The sequence below is a fragment of the Echinops telfairi genome, unplaced genomic scaffold, assembly GCF_000313985.2.
Source record: "Echinops telfairi isolate 266 unplaced genomic scaffold, ASM31398v2 ScPeMD7_655;HRSCAF=1070, whole genome shotgun sequence".
Classification (NCBI taxonomy): Eukaryota; Metazoa; Chordata; class Mammalia; order Afrosoricida; family Tenrecidae; genus Echinops; species Echinops telfairi.
In genome coordinates, this window is record NW_022104553.1 from 29,050,834 (window position 1) to 29,068,651 (window position 17,818).

The 17,818-nt window shown below is 58.1% G+C and overlaps 2 protein-coding genes across 2 annotated transcripts in view; both read right to left on the bottom strand.

The window, feature by feature from the left end:
- Positions 1-15,797, bottom strand: part of MEGF8 (multiple EGF like domains 8) — a 43,340-nt gene extending 27,543 nt beyond the window's left edge. Inside the window, exons 1-12 of the mRNA XM_045292253.1 lie at positions 15,133-15,797; positions 7,049-7,212; positions 6,743-6,949; positions 5,966-6,146; positions 5,799-5,887; positions 4,988-5,403; positions 4,186-4,331; positions 3,957-4,079; positions 2,088-2,242; positions 1,755-1,874; positions 1,291-1,435; positions 1,050-1,213 (exon numbers count right to left, since the gene is read on the bottom strand). Of these exons, the coding sequence (XP_045148188.1) occupies positions 1,050-1,213; positions 1,291-1,435; positions 1,755-1,874; positions 2,088-2,242; positions 3,957-4,079; positions 4,186-4,331; positions 4,988-5,403; positions 5,799-5,887; positions 5,966-6,146; positions 6,743-6,949; positions 7,049-7,212; positions 15,133-15,319 (2,097 nt within the window). The 5' untranslated portion in view covers positions 15,320-15,797. The remainder of the gene's footprint in view (positions 1-1,049; positions 1,214-1,290; positions 1,436-1,754; positions 1,875-2,087; positions 2,243-3,956; positions 4,080-4,185; positions 4,332-4,987; positions 5,404-5,798; positions 5,888-5,965; positions 6,147-6,742; positions 6,950-7,048; positions 7,213-15,132) is intronic.
- Positions 15,798-17,046: 1,249 nt separating this feature from the next.
- TMEM145 (transmembrane protein 145) overlaps positions 17,047-17,818 on the bottom strand; it is a 9,135-nt gene continuing 8,363 nt past the window's right edge. The window contains exon 15 of the mRNA XM_004710522.2: positions 17,047-17,814. Coding sequence (XP_004710579.1) covers positions 17,641-17,814 — 174 coding nt within the window. The 3' untranslated portion in view covers positions 17,047-17,640. The remainder of the gene's footprint in view (positions 17,815-17,818) is intronic.

A 17,818-nucleotide genomic window follows, 5' to 3' on the forward strand; every position in this document is an offset into this window, starting at 1 on the left:
GAAAATGTTCTAGAATCGATTGTGGTGATGCTTGTACAGCTCTTCTGAACAAGACTGAACTCGAGTATAAGCCGACCTGAATATCCGGCGAGGCACCGAATTTTACCACAAAAACGGCATTAAAAATGTGCTGGAAAACTCGGCTTCTACTCGAGTATATATACAGTAACTTGTGTGATACGTGATTTATACATGCCAATAAAATTGTTTTTTAAAAAGAGAGCATGTATAATTCTCTTTAGATGAACTACCCAGAGTTATCTGAGACATCCAATCCCACAGAGATAGAAAGCACATTACTGTGTTCCAGGGGCTGGGAGACCCAGGGAATGGGGAGGGACTGGTTCATGGGCACAGGGGGTCTTTCTGGGCCAATGGGATGTCCTGCAACCAGCTGGTGGTGATGGCCGCACTGTCCTGTACGTACATGGATTTTCCTTTTAACTACGTATATATTTCACCACCAACTTAAATGTTTGTTTTCTCGCTGGACTGGTTGAGCCTGGAGGGCCCCCTGAGACTAAGGCCCCGAGACGCTCTGTAAACCTCAACCCCAAACTAACCCTTACGGTCACCTCCTCTCTAACACACCAGCTGAAAACAGACCGTCCGCCCCCAGTACTGTGCGCCTTAAAGGATCGCTTATGGGAAGCGCTGTGTGAACCTTCATCGAAGCCACAGTAAGTTAGATATTTTAACAAATGAGCCCTGACAACGACGACTTTAAAACGAGGAGGAGAAGGAAGGGGGCAGGGAGGCTAGACAACGGCCAGCGGAGCAGAAGCAGGGGGACACGGGCAGTCACTGTGTACTGGACAGAACCAGGGCCATTGAACAACGGTGGTCCAGGCTGCAGACCGGGAACCTAAGCGGCTGTGTACACCGGGACCCAAGACACAGTACATTATCGGTCTTTTTAAAAAGCTAAGGATGTTTTTAAAAAGAGAAATCTCTTAAAGAAAAAACCCCGTTATCTGCTCATCAATCTGGCAAGTCCAACCCTGGAAGGTGAAGACTACTGGGGTCCACATGGAGCCCCAAGCGCCCACCTTGTCGGGCTGCGAGGCGTTGGGTGGCTGCTGGAACGTGAGCAGGTGCAGGCCAGGCAGAAAGCTCTGGGTGACGCAGGCCTCCAGGGACGTAACAAAGACAGGCGCCGGCCCCCACCAGCCCACAGTGCCTGAGATCTGCTCCCCCCGGCAGCGGGCCTGCTCTGAGAAGGGGAGATGGGAGTCAGGTGCTAGGCGGCACCCCCTTCCCCTGGACCAGCCACCTCTGGGGGACACTCACCAGGCCGTGGGAGGCAGCTCTCGTTGTGCACGCACCACCCCAGGGTGCCGGGGCCCCGGGGAGGGGCTGTGGAGCTGCTGAAGGCCAGGCAGGCCTGGCAGTCCCCCAGGAGACGACCCAGACCCAGGCAGCTGGCGGCTGGACACTGCAGGGTGGGCAGGGGCCAGTCACTCTCAGCGCAGGTCAGTGGGAAGGGGCACAGACACGAGGGTCTCAGACATTGTAGGATAAAGAACTGAAGGCGGGGTGGAATGCCAGAGACGTACGGGATGCAAATGTGTGGGAATGTGGGTGTGGGTGTACGGTGGGGGGCGTTGTTCAGGGGCAGGGTCCTAGGTTCAAAAGGCTCTGGGGGTGTCAAGAGGTCAGGGGTCAAAGAGGAGGTTCCTAGACGCAAGAACAACCCCCCAAGGTGCACAGGAAGGTCCTTTCCTACTGGGAGGGGCGTCTGGAAAGGCACTCACCGGCCCCGAGGGGGTCCCTGGTGGGGGTGCAGCCTGGCAGGCCCCCTGACACCAGCTGCACTCGGGGTCGCGGGAGCAGACGCTGCGCTCCGTGTACATGGAGCAGTAGTCCAGGTGGTACTGCAGAGAGATGGGACCGGATGGGTCTGCTCGGATGGGGGCCCACCTCCCGTGCTCCCCACTTACCCTCCCTGAGCACCCCAGGAGCCATCCTTCCTCCCCCATGGGCCCTCCCCCTCCTCCTTCTCCTGGGGTCCCAGCAACCTTCATGCTGCCTCCTCCACCAGTTACCCTCCGGCCCTCCCGCCCCACGCCCCTCACTCCAGTACTCACATCCGGGGCGGGGGCCTGGAACACGAAGGGGGGCACCTTATAGGCCATCAAGTCCCCACGGGGCCGGCCACTGTAGCCCCCAGCCACCAACAGGACACTGCCACCGAGCACGGCCGCCACATGTGAGTAGCGGCCACTGGGAGGCGCTGCTCGGCCTAGGAGAAGACCAGAGTCTAAGAACTTTCTACCCTAGCCCATGACCTGTAGGGAGTCTCGGGTGGCGTGGGAGGGGGACATCCTGACTCTCGGGCCCCTCAGTCCAGCCTCCCGGGAGCTGTTTCAACCCCACCTGCCTGAGGAAAATGTCCCAGGCCGCCTGGCCCTGGGGCTACTACTGGGGCTACTTGTTTGCCTTCTCTGGGTTCCTGCCCCCCTGCCCAACTAGCCAGGTGGAGCACAACCCCTGGGGAGCGAAAGACTCGGATCCAGCGTGGATGACACGACCACTGGTTCTGCTTGTCAGGAGCACAGAAGGAGGAGCAAGAAGCAGGTGACGCAATCTCAGAGTGGACTGAGCGCCCACCCAGCCCACAGCCCCATGTCTGGAGACCTGAAGAACTAGATGGTGCCCGGCTACCACAGCTGACCTCCCCGACTGGGGGGACAGTAGCTGGTCTTGACCAGAATGGAAGAAGGATGTCAAACAAGGCTCAAATTCTTAAAAGAATAAAAGGCCAGCTAACTGGACAGTCGGGACCAGAAGATTCCCTGCGAGACGACTGCCCTAAGGCCCTCTTTCAACCTTGAACCTCAGCTGTCCCCTGAGGTGACCACTTAGAGCAACAGCTGGTGACCCAAAGTTTAAAGATCAGTGCCTCCACATTGGCTCTGAACTGAGACGAGAAGATGCGAAGCAAGCAGGGGAATTTGGGCACTGGAACCACCAGCACACTTGGGCGGAGAATGTTGGTGCCTGGGGCAAAGTGTGACCCACGCCACTGAACAACCGCGTGGAAACTGTCCAACGGGAACCTAGCTCACCGTGTACACTTTCACCAAACACGGGAAGATAGTGCTCTGAAAGGAAGACTCCTGGATCTCCCACTGACTGTGTGGCCTTGGCTGAGCAACTCCACTTCCCTGAGCTCAGTTCTTCCTCTAAGAGCCTCACAGAGCTGGGAGAGCCGGAGAAGAGGCTCCTATGTCCAGCAGGCTGCCTGGCTGCCACCTGCTCTTGTCTGTCCAGCTGCAGCTGCCCTCCTGCTTCATCCCCATCGACCTCCCAAGGGCCCGTGGGGCAGGTGTTCCCATCGTCCTCCTTTCATGGCGTGGAGTGGACGGGAAGGGACTGGCTGGGAGGGAGTTACTGCTGTCGTCGTCGACGACGTCAGGTGCCGTTAAATCAGTTCTGACTCAGTGTGGCCGCAGGTCCTGCGCCATCCTCACAGTGGTCGCTGTACGTGAGCCCGTTGCGGCGGCGGCCATTGCATCGATCGTCTCGTTGGTGGTCTTCCGCTTTGGGGCTGACCCTCTACTGTACCAAGAACGGTACGTCCTTCTCCAGGTGCCTCCTGAGGATACGTCCAGAGGACCTGAGCGCGAGTCTCCACAGAGAGATCACGTGCTGGGTCTTGTGCAGCTGACTGCGTGGGCTCAGCCGTCCTGGTTCTGCCACGGTGTTGCTGGGATTACCTGGGACAGGTCACTTCTTCTCAGGCACTTCCCTGGGGCGGGTGGAAACTGGCAGAACCTGGCTGGTGGATTGGAGCCCAGATCTGATGCTGCTGGAGCAGTCTCCCATCTCTATGGCAACAGCCTAATCCTGCCTGCAGCTTGGGTTAGACTCTGGAGGCCCACTTCAACAGGACCTCTGACTCACGCTGATGGGGAGCTCAGGAGCCGCTCTGGGAAGCGCGGGTGGCCACTCACCCTCGGGGGTACCTGGGGGGGCAAGCTCGGCCCCAGACACCCACTGATGGCAGCCGAGGTGGTAGAAGAAGATGCCGTCTTCATAGCACTTCTCCTCTTGGTAATGGGTGTGCACGTTGCCCCCTGGGAAAGGACAGGAAGGGATTTGATGGGCAAGCCTGGGGGTGGTGTGGGGACACCCACGTAGGCTGGAGCCTTAGCTCAGGCGGTCGGGGGCGGGGCTTCTCACCGTAGACCACCATGTAGTTGCCCAAGACGCTAGCCGTGTGGAAGGCTCGCTCCCGAGGCCCCTGCAGCCCGTCCCGGCCCTTCAAGGTGGTCCACACACGCCGGTCCACGTGGAAGAGCTCAGTGGAGTTGACCCGAACGGAGAACCTGGGGGAGGGGGGGCAGACGCTCAGGCCAGGGCGGGCTTCGCTCCTTCCTCTGGACACTCGGGAACTCTGGGGCCGTGGCCCCCTCTGAACTCAAGGGTCTCCAGGCACAGGGCCAGGTCTGACCCATCTTGGGACAACCCTCCTCACCTAGCTGGGACTGGACACCCGGCAGTTGGGGGTCTGAATGGATGGGAGGCACTGGCCCTGCCTCTCGCACTGCCATAGATTGGCCCTACAGGGCAGGGTGGGACTGCCCTGACTGTCGCTCTTCACGGGAGTAGACGGCCTCATCTTTCTCCCACGGAGCAGCCGGGGGCTCCAAACTGCTGACCTTGCAGTTAGCAGTCCAGCACAGAACCATTACGTCGCCAGAGCTCCTAACTGACCAAGAGGCCGAATAAAAGACTGGAGAACAAAAGAGAAATCAGGGGAACAGTCACGCTATCTCAGAACGATGTCGTGTGCGGAAACTGCTGAATCAACCTGCCCTGACAACATCGTGAAAAAGGAGTGGGGCTTACGTGAGGGAACAAAGCAGTGAGTGAGTGAATGAATGGAGTGAATAAAGGAGGGAGCGAATGGGTGAACACCAGGAGGGAGCAGCCAGGCCCAGCGTGTCAGGCCATACCCAGCCTGGGGGGCAGGTCAACTCACCGGGCAGTGGAGGGCCGGTGTCCCCCATGGACGAGCAGGGCACGGGATGGGGCATGGAACACCATAGAGTGGCCAGTGGCGGCGGGGGGCCGGCCACCCATCAGGATCACCTGCTCCCAGTGACCCCCACTGGCCCTGTCAAGGCGGAACCGGAAGAGGCCAGAGGAGAAGAGGTCGTGCTGGGTGCGGCCACCAGACACGTACAGCCAGGTGTTGTCCACCAGGGCAGCCGCATGGCCAGCCAGGCCCGGGGGACCCGGGGGGCTGGAGGCAGGTGGAGCCAAGAGCTGCCAGTGGCCCCCGCCCAGGGGGTTAAAAGCCCACACGTCGCTGGTGAGCGAGCCATCGGCCAGCTCACCGCCCATCAGCACCAGGGAGCCAGCCCAGGCCACCGCCACGTGGGAATGTCGAGCAGCCTGTGCGGGAGACAAGGAGGCCGGATGGAGAGAGCAGGTAACAGTAAGCCACAGAGCCAGCGGGAGATGGGGAGGACCTGCACACAGACTCGGGGAGACCGAGGCAGGCAGGCAGACAGACAGCGAGGGGCGGAGAGAGAAAAACGGGGGCCTGGGAATGCAGAGAAAGGACATGGGGTGATGGAGGAGAGTCAGGGAGGCACAGGAAGAAACAGGGGAGGTGACCAAGGAAGCGGAGAGAGATGTCGGCATGGGGACAGAAAGGGAGAGGCAGGAGGTGCAGAGATGAGACGTATGGAAGAAGGGAGATCAAGGAAGGGGGCCCAGAGAAGACAATCCCAGGGAGGGCATGGAGGCTGGGAGAAGCAGGTCGGAGTGGGGGGGGGCGTCCATACCGGGGCAGGGCTGACGTCCCAGCGCTCCCAGGTGTTGGCAGAGAAGTTGTAGAGGACAAGGTCACCCAGGGCGTTGTTGAGGTCCTGGCCTGTGCAGGACAGACGGTCTCAAGCCTGGGCCACAGGCGGCCAGGCCTCCAGACCCCACATGGGCCCCCTCGGCTCACCTCCAAAGACAGCCAGCAGCCCCGGGGGGGACAGGAAGGCGCCAGCCGCCCCAATCCGGGCAGAGAAGGCAGGGTCCCCAGCGCTCACGTTGTGCCACCAGCCAGCCCCCTGGTTCTCCCATAGGTGTAGGTCACAGGCGTGCCCTAGGAAGCCAGGTTCACAGCGGCACGGTCCCAGGGGCTGGGGGGTTGGGGAGGAGACAAGACAGAGACAGACAAAATTCAACAGGCAGAGACAGATTCTGGCGGGCAGGGGCAGAAAGGAGAAGGAGAGATGGATGGGGAGAGAGAGTGAACATGAAGACAAAGATCACAGAGAAGCAGGGGGGGTGACAGAGACAGGAAGAGACAGAAACGGAGAGGGAGTGGGGAGAGACACAACCAGGGGGAGAAGAGAGATGGAGATGAGAAGACAGAGACCAACAGGAAACGGGAGATGGGAGAGAAAGATCCACAAAGAGAGAGGGGCAGATGGACACAGAGGGCAGGTGGGTCACATCCCAGCTCCAAGACCTTGGCCTGCAGCCCCAAGTGGGTCGCTGGGAACCAAGGGGTTCACTGTCATGGCAAGTCACAGAGGGGTTGGGGTGGGGGCTGGAGTAGGACGTGGCAGAGGAAGGAGGGCGGGGCTCACGCATGAGAGTAAGGGCTATCGATAGAGGCCGGCAGGAGACAGGTCCAGTTCTTGTGAAGGTATGGACACAGAGAGGCTGGGGCCTGGAGGGGGGAGCAGATCTCGGAGACGGTGGCCGGGGAGCAGGTTGGGGACGGGCTCACCGAAGCACAGGAGCCGTGGCCACCACAGTAGGCTGGGCACTCCTGCAGGCCGCAGTCAGGGCCGCCCCAGCCCGGCTCGCAGACGCACACCCCAGGCGGCTGGCACTGTCCGTGGCCCTGGCAGCCCCCCAGGCACAACGAGAAGCGGAAGGAAGCATTGAAGCCCAGCAGGTTGTAGTTGGCATCGCTGAATAGATGCAGCAGCATCTGCAGGGCACAAAGTGGCCAGGGGTTGTCTCCACAGTGTCCCAGAGGCCTCCAGCCCCAGCTCTAGGCCACCCCCTGCAGGCCCCCAGTCCCACCAACCTTGCCTGAGGCGGCCTCGATGGGCGGGGGCCGTGTGCTCCCACTCAGACTGGCAAGCAGGGGCCCGCGGGGCGAGTCGCCATCGTACACGAACAGGTAGTCATAGGTGCACTCGGTGTCCAGGAAGAGGAAGTCCAGCAGGATCCGGTGCCGGGGGCTCGGGGCTGGGGGGCCAGAACCAGGGCTCAGCGGTGGGCCTGCGCCCCAGACCTCCATGCAGCCTCTCCAGCCCCGCCTGGGGTCCAGTGTGCTCACCCTACTCCCCCTTTCTTCCCCCCACCAGGACACAGCTGCATAGCCAGCAGAGCAATGAGGAGAAATTCTGGGGTGCCCCTGACAGGAGTCCTGAGGCAGCTCCCCTTAGTGACGGGGACACTGCCAGTTAAGAGGAAATGCCACCCAATGGGTCCCCCAGAGTGCAACCACCAGGTTCTGATGCCCCGACTTTCCATTCAGTCTGGAGCCATGGCCAGCCTGAGGGTCAGGGCCAGGTCCTAGCACAGTGGCTCGCCACCTTCCTGATGCCACGACCCTTTCATACAGTTCCTCATGTTGTGCTGACCTCCCAACTATCAAATTATTTTCGTTGCTACTTCATCACTGTCACTTTGCTACTGTGATGAATCAGTTGACCACTGTGAAAGGGTTGTTTGATCCCCAAAGGGGTCGTGACCCACAGGTTGAGAACCGCTGCCCTAGCAGAACCGTGTCCTCTGGGGATAGAAAGGGGCTTGTGAGCACAGGGCGAAGAGCCCCAGTTGTCTCCTCCCCAGAGTCCTCGCTGTTTACTGTCTGAGGGGGAGCGCATGGGTTCCAGCTGGGTGACCGTGGACAAGCCCCCTGCCTCCGCTGATCCAGGGTCTCCTCTACCAAGCGGGGACAGAGAGGTACGGCGGCGGGTTCAAAGTCCATGGCGCTTCCACTCCTTGAGGGGTGAGGTCTAATTCTCCATCCTTTCTACTTAAGCTGGCCTGAATGATGCGCTTGGCCAATGTGAAAGGTTTATTGTGCCAACCTGGCCAATAGGAACATGTGGGCTTAGTCAGGTCTCAGTTTGATTGGAGGGCAAAGAGATAAATGGCTCTTTGGCCCGCCCCGCTCTTTCTTGCTCTCTGGTGATCAGAGTCTGCTGGAGTGTGCTGCTGCTTTAGCTAGTTCTCTGCCTCAACCTGTGAGCTACACTACCTGTGGGCCAGGCCAACCTGTGGACCGCGTTGCGAGAGCTTGAGGCTCCTTTCGAGACCTGCTGCCCACACTGGTAGATCCTGTCACTTGCATCCGATATGCCATCCAGGCTTGCTTCACTAAGCTCCCGAGCTACTGACTGTTGCTTGCTGCCTGTGGACAGACTACTTGCCCTGCCCAAGGGAGGACTCTGCTATCTGCTTCCTTGACCTTGGACCCAGCAGCCACATGAGTTGAAGGACTTCCAGTATACCAAGTGTTCCATGGAAGGGAGTTGATGGGAGCCCTCTGTACTGCTGTGTGGACTAATTAGCTGTTATAGTCCTTCTCGCTGTATAAATCTATCTATCCATCTAGCTATCTAAAATCGTCAGTGTCCTGGTTTTGTTTCCGTAGAGAACCCTGCCTCACACAGCCAGTAAGAGGCAATGGATGCAATGTTCTGGGTGGAAAGAAGCCTTGTGACTTTCCCTGGGTCTGGTGGGAAGCCTGTTCTCAGAGCACAGCTGCCATGCTGTGCAGAGCCAAGGCCACCTGGAGAAGCCACACCAGACACTTCAACATCACCGCCAGTCCTGGGAGTGAGCTTGCTCAGACCACAGGCCCAGGTGGACCTGCAGGTGACTGGCGGCCTCCCCACCGACAGCTGACCCTGTGACCTACAAGAGGCTCAGGCCCATCAGAAGGACCGCCCCTCCTTGCCCTGCCACTACTCTTGTTCTGAGCTGGACCCCAGACAGGTGGTCTGATTTCCCCCTTCCCTGATCAGCCCCAAGGATTCCCCTGAGCTGCCTGCGGTGGCTTCCCTGAGCCCCTCAGCATGAGATGTGGGGTGAGGGAATATTCTGGAACCAGGTTTGCTGTCCATCGTTACAGGAGTGGGCGGTTCTCATCTTTCTCCCTCGGAGCAGCTGGTAGGTTTGAACCACCGGCCTTGAGGTCAGCATCCCAGTGCCTAACCCCCAGCGCCACCAGAGCTCATTACCCTAAGGACTTCAAAACTCATGAAAAGAGTGGACCGGATGGGTTTTGCGGGACCGGAAAAGAGACTCGACAAGGTGATGACAACAGGTGCGTGCAGAAACACAGACATGTGTCAAAAGACTAAGAAAACCGGTGAAGCACTCAAACATTTCTCAAAAAATGACCGTCTCCCTAATATTATTCCAGCTTTAAGGGTGAAATAAAGCATATCAAAAATTAACAAATGATTTCACAGAAACCAAGGGGTAATGCCGTTTTCCCATAAACTTTTTTAAAGCCCCCTGGTACATTCTCTCTCTTCCCACCAGAGTTCCCCACCTCCTCCAGGAAGCCTTCCTGATGGCCCCTGCCTGGGTGAGGTGACACTCTTCAGGGTTCCCCTATCTCACCCAAACCCTTATTCCTCTGGGCCGGGACCATCTGTGTCCAGGCCTGTCCACCCACTGCAGCCTGGGCAGCCCCAGGGCCTCCTTCATCTTGGGGTCCCTCCCTGGGGATGCTGGGTGCAGGGATGAAGAGATGCACATGAGGAAAGACCCCGGAGCTGGCCACTCTCCCTCAGGCTCTGAGAGCGGCACCCACCGATGCCCCACTGCAGCCTGGAGGGTCCATGGGAACCAGTTTGCCGGGCAAGACTCCCAGACCTCCCGGGGTTTTACCCGTCTCGATCCACTGAGGTGGAGGGAGTCCCAGCATCATCACAGCTCTCTTTGTGCAGGGCCCGCTGGAGGCTGGCTGGCCACATGCCTTCTCCACCTCCTTCTCAAGTTCCAGGTCTCCTGTGACCACCCAACCCCACCAAGCCCCCATGCCAGCCAGCAAGCCGAGCCCGGGATGCTCCTGTTGCCTCAGTCATGAGGGGGGTTCCCAGGATTGGGGACAGTAAAATAGGAACAGAGTGCAAAAGGGGGGCATGTGGTATATTGGTTTAAATTGATGGAACCACATGTTGGGTCTTAGAGGTGACAGGCGTTGGGTGGGACAGGAGATCAAGGTAGGGGGGTGTAGATGTCTCCTGGACATGCACTCACCCCCAAAAGAGCCAACTGGTCCCCAAGTCTCACTGATGAAACTTCACAAGCATCCCCCTGTGTGGTCCCCTCCTCCCTAACCCCTCAGCCCCTGGCCCAGTTCAGACTGCATGTTCTCCCTGTGAGACCATCACGCCACACACATGCACCCATAGTTTCCAGCCACCCTGGGCTGGCAGAGGTGGCCTGCCTCTGCTCAAAATCCTGCCGGGGCTCCCAGCAAACCTGCGAGAAAGGTCGCGCCCACCGCTCCGTGTGATGGCCCATGCCCTTCCGTGTCCCTGCTTCTGGCCCCCTCCACACTCCGCAGCCAATGGCCCACAGATCAGACAAGCTTAAGAGATGACCCGAGACATACCAGCCACCTCATGTCTTCACAGAGACCGTCCCCACGGACTTCAGAACCCTGCCCCACTGACGGCTCCCCTGCCACCGCCAGCCGAGCCCGCCCCCTGCCTCGGCCTCTGTGGTGAACAGAGCACACGGAGCTGCCTCGCTCGCTCACTCTCTCCTTTCACCAGGCTGGCACCCCTCAGGGCCAGAGACTGCGTGAGCCACCCGTTTCCCACCCTCCCCTCCAGCTGGGTCTGACGAGAATGGCCTCCCCATGGAGGGATTGTACTCTCTCCTTTGCCCGTGACCCTGCCTCAGGCTCCTTCCAGCCCAGGGCCATAGGGATCTTTATTACTGAATGCAGTGCCAACGTGATGGCTGGAACCGCTGCTTTGGTGAGGCGTGTGATGTTAGCTGGTCTTAATGATTTCACGGGCCTTATGCCACGGTGGGGGGGGGGCACCCTGGTGACAAAGTGGTTGACACATTGGGCTGTTAATTGCAAGGTCAGCAGTTTGAAACCATCAGCCACTCCACTGGAGAAAGATGGGGCTTTCTACTCCCGTAAAGGGGGAAGAGTCTTGGAAACTCACAGGAGGCAGTTCTACCCTGTCATAGAGGGTCACCATGAGTAGAAAGCAACTCAATGACAGTGAGTTCTGAGGTACCACAGGGAGGGGGGCTTGCCCGTGGCCCTCTCTTGTTGATGACACCCCGAATCCCCAGCAGGCGTCCAGCTTGCCCCAAGGTCTTGCGGAGCTTCACCCACTGCCTTAGCACTTCGCTTCCTGGCTCCCCAAGGCCCATGAAATACAGCTCAAACGCACACGGTCCTGCCTCCCCCCCAACCCCAGCTCCTCCTGCCCCAAGAGTGACCGGCTCACTGGGTGGCATCCCGTAGGTCCCACACGCCTCGCCTCGACCCCCGAGGAAGGAGGGTAGGCCAGCTAGCTCTTCCTTTCAGGCCTTTGCAAGGGCTTTTTTTAATCCTGAGTGCCCTCTGTGCCCTCTTCCACGAGCGTCTGGTCTCTGCTCTGTCCAAGCCTCCTCTGGCCTTGCCCCACTCCTGGGAGGCCAGGAGGGCAGGGCTGAGGCTAACAGAGTCAGCCCATATTGCTCAGCACAGGGCCGGGTACAAAACCCCCTCAGTCAACAGAAGAGTGTTTGAAAAGGTAGACAAATGACAGAGAGGCGCTAAGAGATGTTACATGGAGGGTGCCATCAACAAGGCAGACGCCGTCCCGCTTCTGGCCAGCCTGTCTGCTCCCAAGGCCTTTGCACAAGCTGGTTTTCCCCTTCCTCCTCATCCCCCTCCTCCTCCTGGATAAACCAGAACAATTCAAGCCTGCTGCCAGAGAGTCGAGTCTAACGCATGGCAAACTGTCCACAGAACTATCCATAGTTTAGGAGGTCGGTAGTTCAGATCCACCAGTCACCCTACTGGAGAAAGATGAGGCTGTCTGTTTCCCACAAAAGTTTACAGCCTTGAAGACCTGAGGCAATTCTACTCTGCCCTCTCGGGTCTGTGTGAGTCGGAATTGCCTCGATGGCTGTGAGCTTGTGTTTTAAGGGTTTCCAAGGCTGTCTGTCATCTTTACAGATGACCACGAAGAAGTCTTTCAGCTACCAGTCCAGCACTTCACCACAGTGACACCAGGGCCCCTTGATACTGACCTCCCTACTGCCAATGAATCCATTCTGCCTCACAGTGACTTATATCATAAACTCACTGCCATTGAGTGGATGCCGACTCACACGGGCCCTATAGGACAGGGTAGAACTGCCCCTGTGGGTTTCTGAACTGTGAACTCTTTATGGCAGTAGAGAGCCTCATCTTTCTCCCAAGGAGCAGCAGGTGGTTTTGAACTGCCAACCTTGCGGTTAGCAGCCCAACTTGTAAGCATGACATCACCAGGGCTTCCAAAGCCAGAATTTTTTAAAACATTTTTATTGGCCCCTAATCTACATACCATACAACTCAATAGTTCAATCATTTGATCATATCAAGAATTGTACAATCATTACCACAATCAGTTTTGGAATATCCCCCTCTCCCCCCATGGTTAAATCGCCTTTAAAATTAGTTGTGTAATCACAATCAGGTCTAGTGCCCTCTCCCCACTGGAAATCTTTTCAGGAGTAGACAGCCTGCCTCATCTTTCTCCCTCAAAGAGGATAGCGGGTTTGAACTGCTGACCTTGAGATTAGCAGCCCAGAACTTAACCCATGTGCCTTCAGGGCTCCTCCTACATGGCTTACTGTATATATTCGTGTATATGCCGAGTTTTTCAGTGCATTTTAATGCAGTTTTGTGGTAAAATTAGGCGCCTCGGATGATGTTCGGGTCGGCTTATACTCAAGTATATACAGTATGCTAATTCTTTAGGTCTCAGTTCAGATGACGTCTGCTCTTCCTCCTCTACTCCCCACCCTCCTCCAACACACCTCCTCACACACTACTGTCCTGACCACTTGGTCACTCTTTTTTGTTTTAATAATATTTTATTCAAATTTGGGGGGTGAAAGGGCACCCCACCCATTTCCACAGAGTTCTCAGCGAGGTGAGTCACACTCAGCACGCCGTGCCAACATGCTCTCTGCCTGTGTCCAGCCTGTTCCCTGTGTGGTACTCTAGTTTCCCAGCCCTCTGATCTCCGCATCTTCGCTTCTCAGTCACCGCTGAACTGTCGGTTTGGTACCAATGGTTTCTAAACCGGGGCGCCGATCTTAATGGTTCACGTCCTTTATTCTGTGGGCCACTCTGCGATTTTGCTAAGAGGTGACCTCAGGACCTCTGGGTTCTACGTGGAGAGCGTCTCAGGGGGCCTCTTCCAGTTCATCTGTCTGGCTTTAACAAATAGAAGACGAAGGAGAAGGGGAAGGAGGAGAAGGGAGAGAATTCGCCCCCAGATAGCTCTCCCATTCTATCAAGGGCCGACTCCGTGTATTTGCTTTTCCCCACTGGACCCCAACCCTAGAGCCTTGGGAGGGTCGAGGCTGTGAGTGGCAGGTGGCAGGTCGATGTCTTAAATAGGTATGTTCGCCACAACGTTTTGCAAATAACAACAGTAACCATCCCATGCCTATCTATTGAGCACTGCCTAGGCATCCCACCCTTTAATTTGCCGGTTTGTCTTCCTGTGGCGGCCTGTGTGTGGCCGGGAGCCTGGAAACAGCATCACTGCTATCTCAAATACCTGCTGGGTCACCCAGGGTGGCCAAGTTTCCCTGGAGCTTGCAGGCTAAGCCAGTCTTGGGGGCAGGGCCTGAAAAAAAACCCAAGGTCCCTCACAAACCTTAAGGAGAGCAGCGGAACATTGTCTGGTACAGTGCCGCCCCCGCCACCACCACCACAAGATGAGACCCTCAGGTTGGGCAGCACTCAAAAGACACAGTGGCTGTAACCATCAGCCCACACACAGCCACGACGGTGACGTTGGCTCGGGCTGGGTGGGGTTTCTTTCTGTTGTACACACGGTTGCTATGGGTTGGAAGGAACTCAACAGCAGGGAGCGACCATCACAACACACTCCATGCCAGGCAGGTGGAAGTACTTGGTCTCAGGGCATCCACACTGCTACAGATAGGAGCCCACAACACAGGGAGTCCAGGGTAGATTAACAACTCCCCCCCACCCCCACCCCCCGGGGCCAACAAGGAGAGTAAAGGTACCAGGAGGATTAGGGGAGGGTGGGGGGAGAAAGGGGGAACCGATCACAAGGATCAATCTAGAACCCCCTCCCAGGGGGACGAATAATGGAGAAGCGATGGAGGACAATGTAAGATATGGAAAAAATAATCTATAACTTAGCAAGGGTTTGTGAGGGAGGGTGGGCCGTGGGGGGAGGGGAAGAAATGGGGAGCTGATATCAGGGCTCAAGTGGGAAGAGAATACTTTGAAAATGATGATGGAGGCATATGTGCAAATGTGCTTGACACACTGGAGGAAGGTATGGATTGAGATAAGAGATGTAAGATCCCCCAATAAAAGTATTTTTTTAAGTATTAGACAAAGAAACTCAAACATTAAAAATACATAAAACCATAAGTTAGACATTAAAAGATGAATACAAACTAGAATTTGACTTTTTTTTAAATGAATATGATAAAAAAAATAACAAAAGTAAAAAAACAAACACTTGGTCTCATCTTATCCAACAACCCAATGAGATACCTATAATTATCCCCTAGGGGGCGGGGGCAGAAAAGGATACTCAAGTTTGAAAAGCTACTTGCCCAAATCACAGTGGTAATAAGAACTAGAGCCCAGGTTCAAAGCCAGGTGTTGGACTGGTCTGAGTTCTGGCAATCATTCCCAACACCCCTGTAGGTGTTGGCCAGAATTATTCATGTCTGTCTCAGCCAGGGCCTGTCTCCCCACCAGCCTCCAGACCTTCCAGGGCTTGGTGTTGGCTATAACCCTGTGTACAACCTTTTGGAGCAAAAATTCTCGCCCACAAACCCCCTTCTCAGAGTGAGGAGCGCAAGAATGATTGCGTGAACGAATGAATGAGCTGGCAAATGAGTGAGTGCCCCAGGAGCCCCACTCACCCTCGATGAGCCACTCGCAGTTGCCATTGACGCTGTAGTTGCCTGCGCCATCCGTCACGAAGCCTGGCGCCTCCCGCAGCACCTGCCGCTGTCCTTTGCAGTCCCCTGCCTTGGCCCCGGGAAAGGGTGGCCCCAGAATGGCCAGGACTAGGGCCAACACCCCTGCCGGAGCTAGGTCCAGGGCCATGGCTGCCTTCTGCACCAACCTTGAGGGTCAAGATGGGTCCTAATAACCCAGAGAGGGGTTCCTAACTGGGGTGAGCCCCTGCAAATGCGACCTCTATGGAGGGAGGGTGCGCGTCCTTGTAGATGGGGGAGGGACGGGGAGGGAGGGGGGACAGTCCACGGGACAAGGGTTGGCTTCTGTGGGGTTCTGACAGAACCTCTTTAAGAAGCCTAGGGGTACGCTCTATAGACCCGGGAAATGGGGCTGGCCTGATCCGGGCTGGCCCCTAGGGACCAAGAGAGGCCCCTAAAAACAGGGGACGTATAGCCGGGCAGAGCCCCATAAGCAAGTCCCAGCAGCTAAAGCCTGGGCCCTTATGGACAGGTTTGCCCCCCAAAGGTATAGCTCTTTACAGCCCGGGAGGGGGCCTCCTCACACCCACCGGGCCGGGGAGGCCGTGCGGGCCCCAAACCCGCCAGGCCCGGCCGGTCCGGGACAGGCCCCTCCAGCCGGGGGCGGGGCGCGTGTGGGTGCCGGGGGCGGAGCCCGTCTTCAGGGGCTCGGGTCCGGGGCCCCATAGACGCACTTGTCCGCTCGCCCACCCGCGCCTCCCTCCCGGAGCCGGCTGGGCCAGATCAGAGAGATGAAGGGGCGCCCAGGCCAGAGCGGCCCCGAAAAGAACCCGCTGGGATGGTGAGGGAGCTGGGACCCAGCGGCCGCGGTGGGAGGGCCGCTGGGGAGGAGGCGAGAAGTCACTGGGGTGGCCGGCCAGAGCGGCCCTGGGAGGACTGCGGAGCGCCCCGCCCCACCTTTCTGCAAAAGGAGACTTCCGGAAACTGCCCCGCCCCTTTGTTTCAAGCCGCATGCGCAGCAGGGGCCTCCTTGGCCTGAGAACCGGGGCAATGGGATACATGCGCAGTGCCAAAATTGTAACCTACGCTCCGCGGTCCTGCGCTGCGGAAGGGCCCTCTTCTGTCTCTGACCGGGGAAAAACCTCAAAACCAAACTCATTGCCACCGAGTCGACTCCGACACAAAGCGAGAGCCCATAGCGCAGGGAACAACAGGGTTCCTGAGGAAGTAAATCTTTACTGGGGCAGACAAAGCCTCCTCTCTCTCTCCTGGGGATGTTGAGGGGCCTGAACCGCTGACCTTGCGATTCGCAGCCCATCGCGTAATCCAATACACTACCAGGATTCCTTTGGGGGAAGAAAGGTAAAAATAGATGAAGTCGAAGGCTCCGCAGGATGATGTCTCTTCGTTGTTCCCAGATTCAGGGGCGACACAAAAGTCAGGTCGTGTGGGTCCTGTTCCCGGAGAAAGACCGGACCTCCTAGGGTGGTAGAGTCACAGCCCAGGAAGCGCTCGGGCGCCGTCCTGCCCTGTCACTGAGTCCGCATCGACTCCTTAGAGGGGAGCTGGGTTTTGGGGAGGGTTTGCCTGGGTTCCAGAAGCCCTGGTGGCTCGGCGGTTAAGCGCTCAGTTGCTAACCCAAAGGTCAGCGGTTCAAACTCGCCAGGCGCTTTGCCAAGAGGACGATGGGGCAATATCCTTCCATAAAGGACCACAGCCTTGGGAAAACGTAAAGGGCGGTTTTACGTGGTCCTTTAGAATCCCTGTGAGTCTCCATCAAGTTCAAGGCCAAGGGGTTTGGTTTGGGTTCACCTGGGGTCGATGAAGACCCTCGCCTGGAACAGATTCTGGCTTAGCCTCGCCTCTGAGCACCATCAAGATGTGAAAGAGGCAGTCTTTATGGGTAAAAACTCAACGAATCCTTTTTATTTTGGCAAAGGGGTGGGGGCAAGTCCTTCAGCCTGGGACCTGAGGGCAGGCCCCCCTGAGATGGATCCAAGGTCGAAGGTCAAGGTCGGGGGAGGCGGAACTGGGTCCGAGGTCACAGAGGGTCCGGGGAGGGTTGTCAGAGCAGAGCAGACATCGGCTTCGCAATATCCGTCCCAGGTCGCGGAGTCCTGGAGTCTTGGGCAGGGTCCTGGCGGTCGTCGCGAGGGTCCCGGGGTCCGGTGGGGTCAGAGGTCTCGGAGGGGGGCGGGGGGCCGGAGGTCACGGAACAGCGGAAGCCCAGAATCCGGCGCCGCTTGAGGCGGGGGCTGAGGGAGGGGACGGGGAGAGCGGCTCCCGCGGGACCGTTTGGCACAGGAGTAGGGGAGGGGGGCGGGACCGGGACCGGGACCGGGACGCAGCGCACCCTCACCTGGGCGAGCAGGGGGGCTGGGTGGGGCCGGGGTGGGTGAGATGCCGAGCCTGGGGCTGGGATAGTGCGGGGGCTCCGGGCCCCAGCGCGCGGCCCACGGGGGGTGGGGCTCAGTGGGGGGACAAGGGCGGTCAGACCGGGGGAGCGGTGCCCCCGGCCGTGTGCATGCTGAAGTATTCGGTGAAGCCGGTGTGCGGCACCGCCGTCTGGGGCACGAGCGGCTGGTAGGGCGCCGAGGGGCCATCCCAGCCCCGGTCGACCGACTTAGGGAGCCCGGCGGGAGAGGGCGGGGAGGCCGCGCCCGGCTCG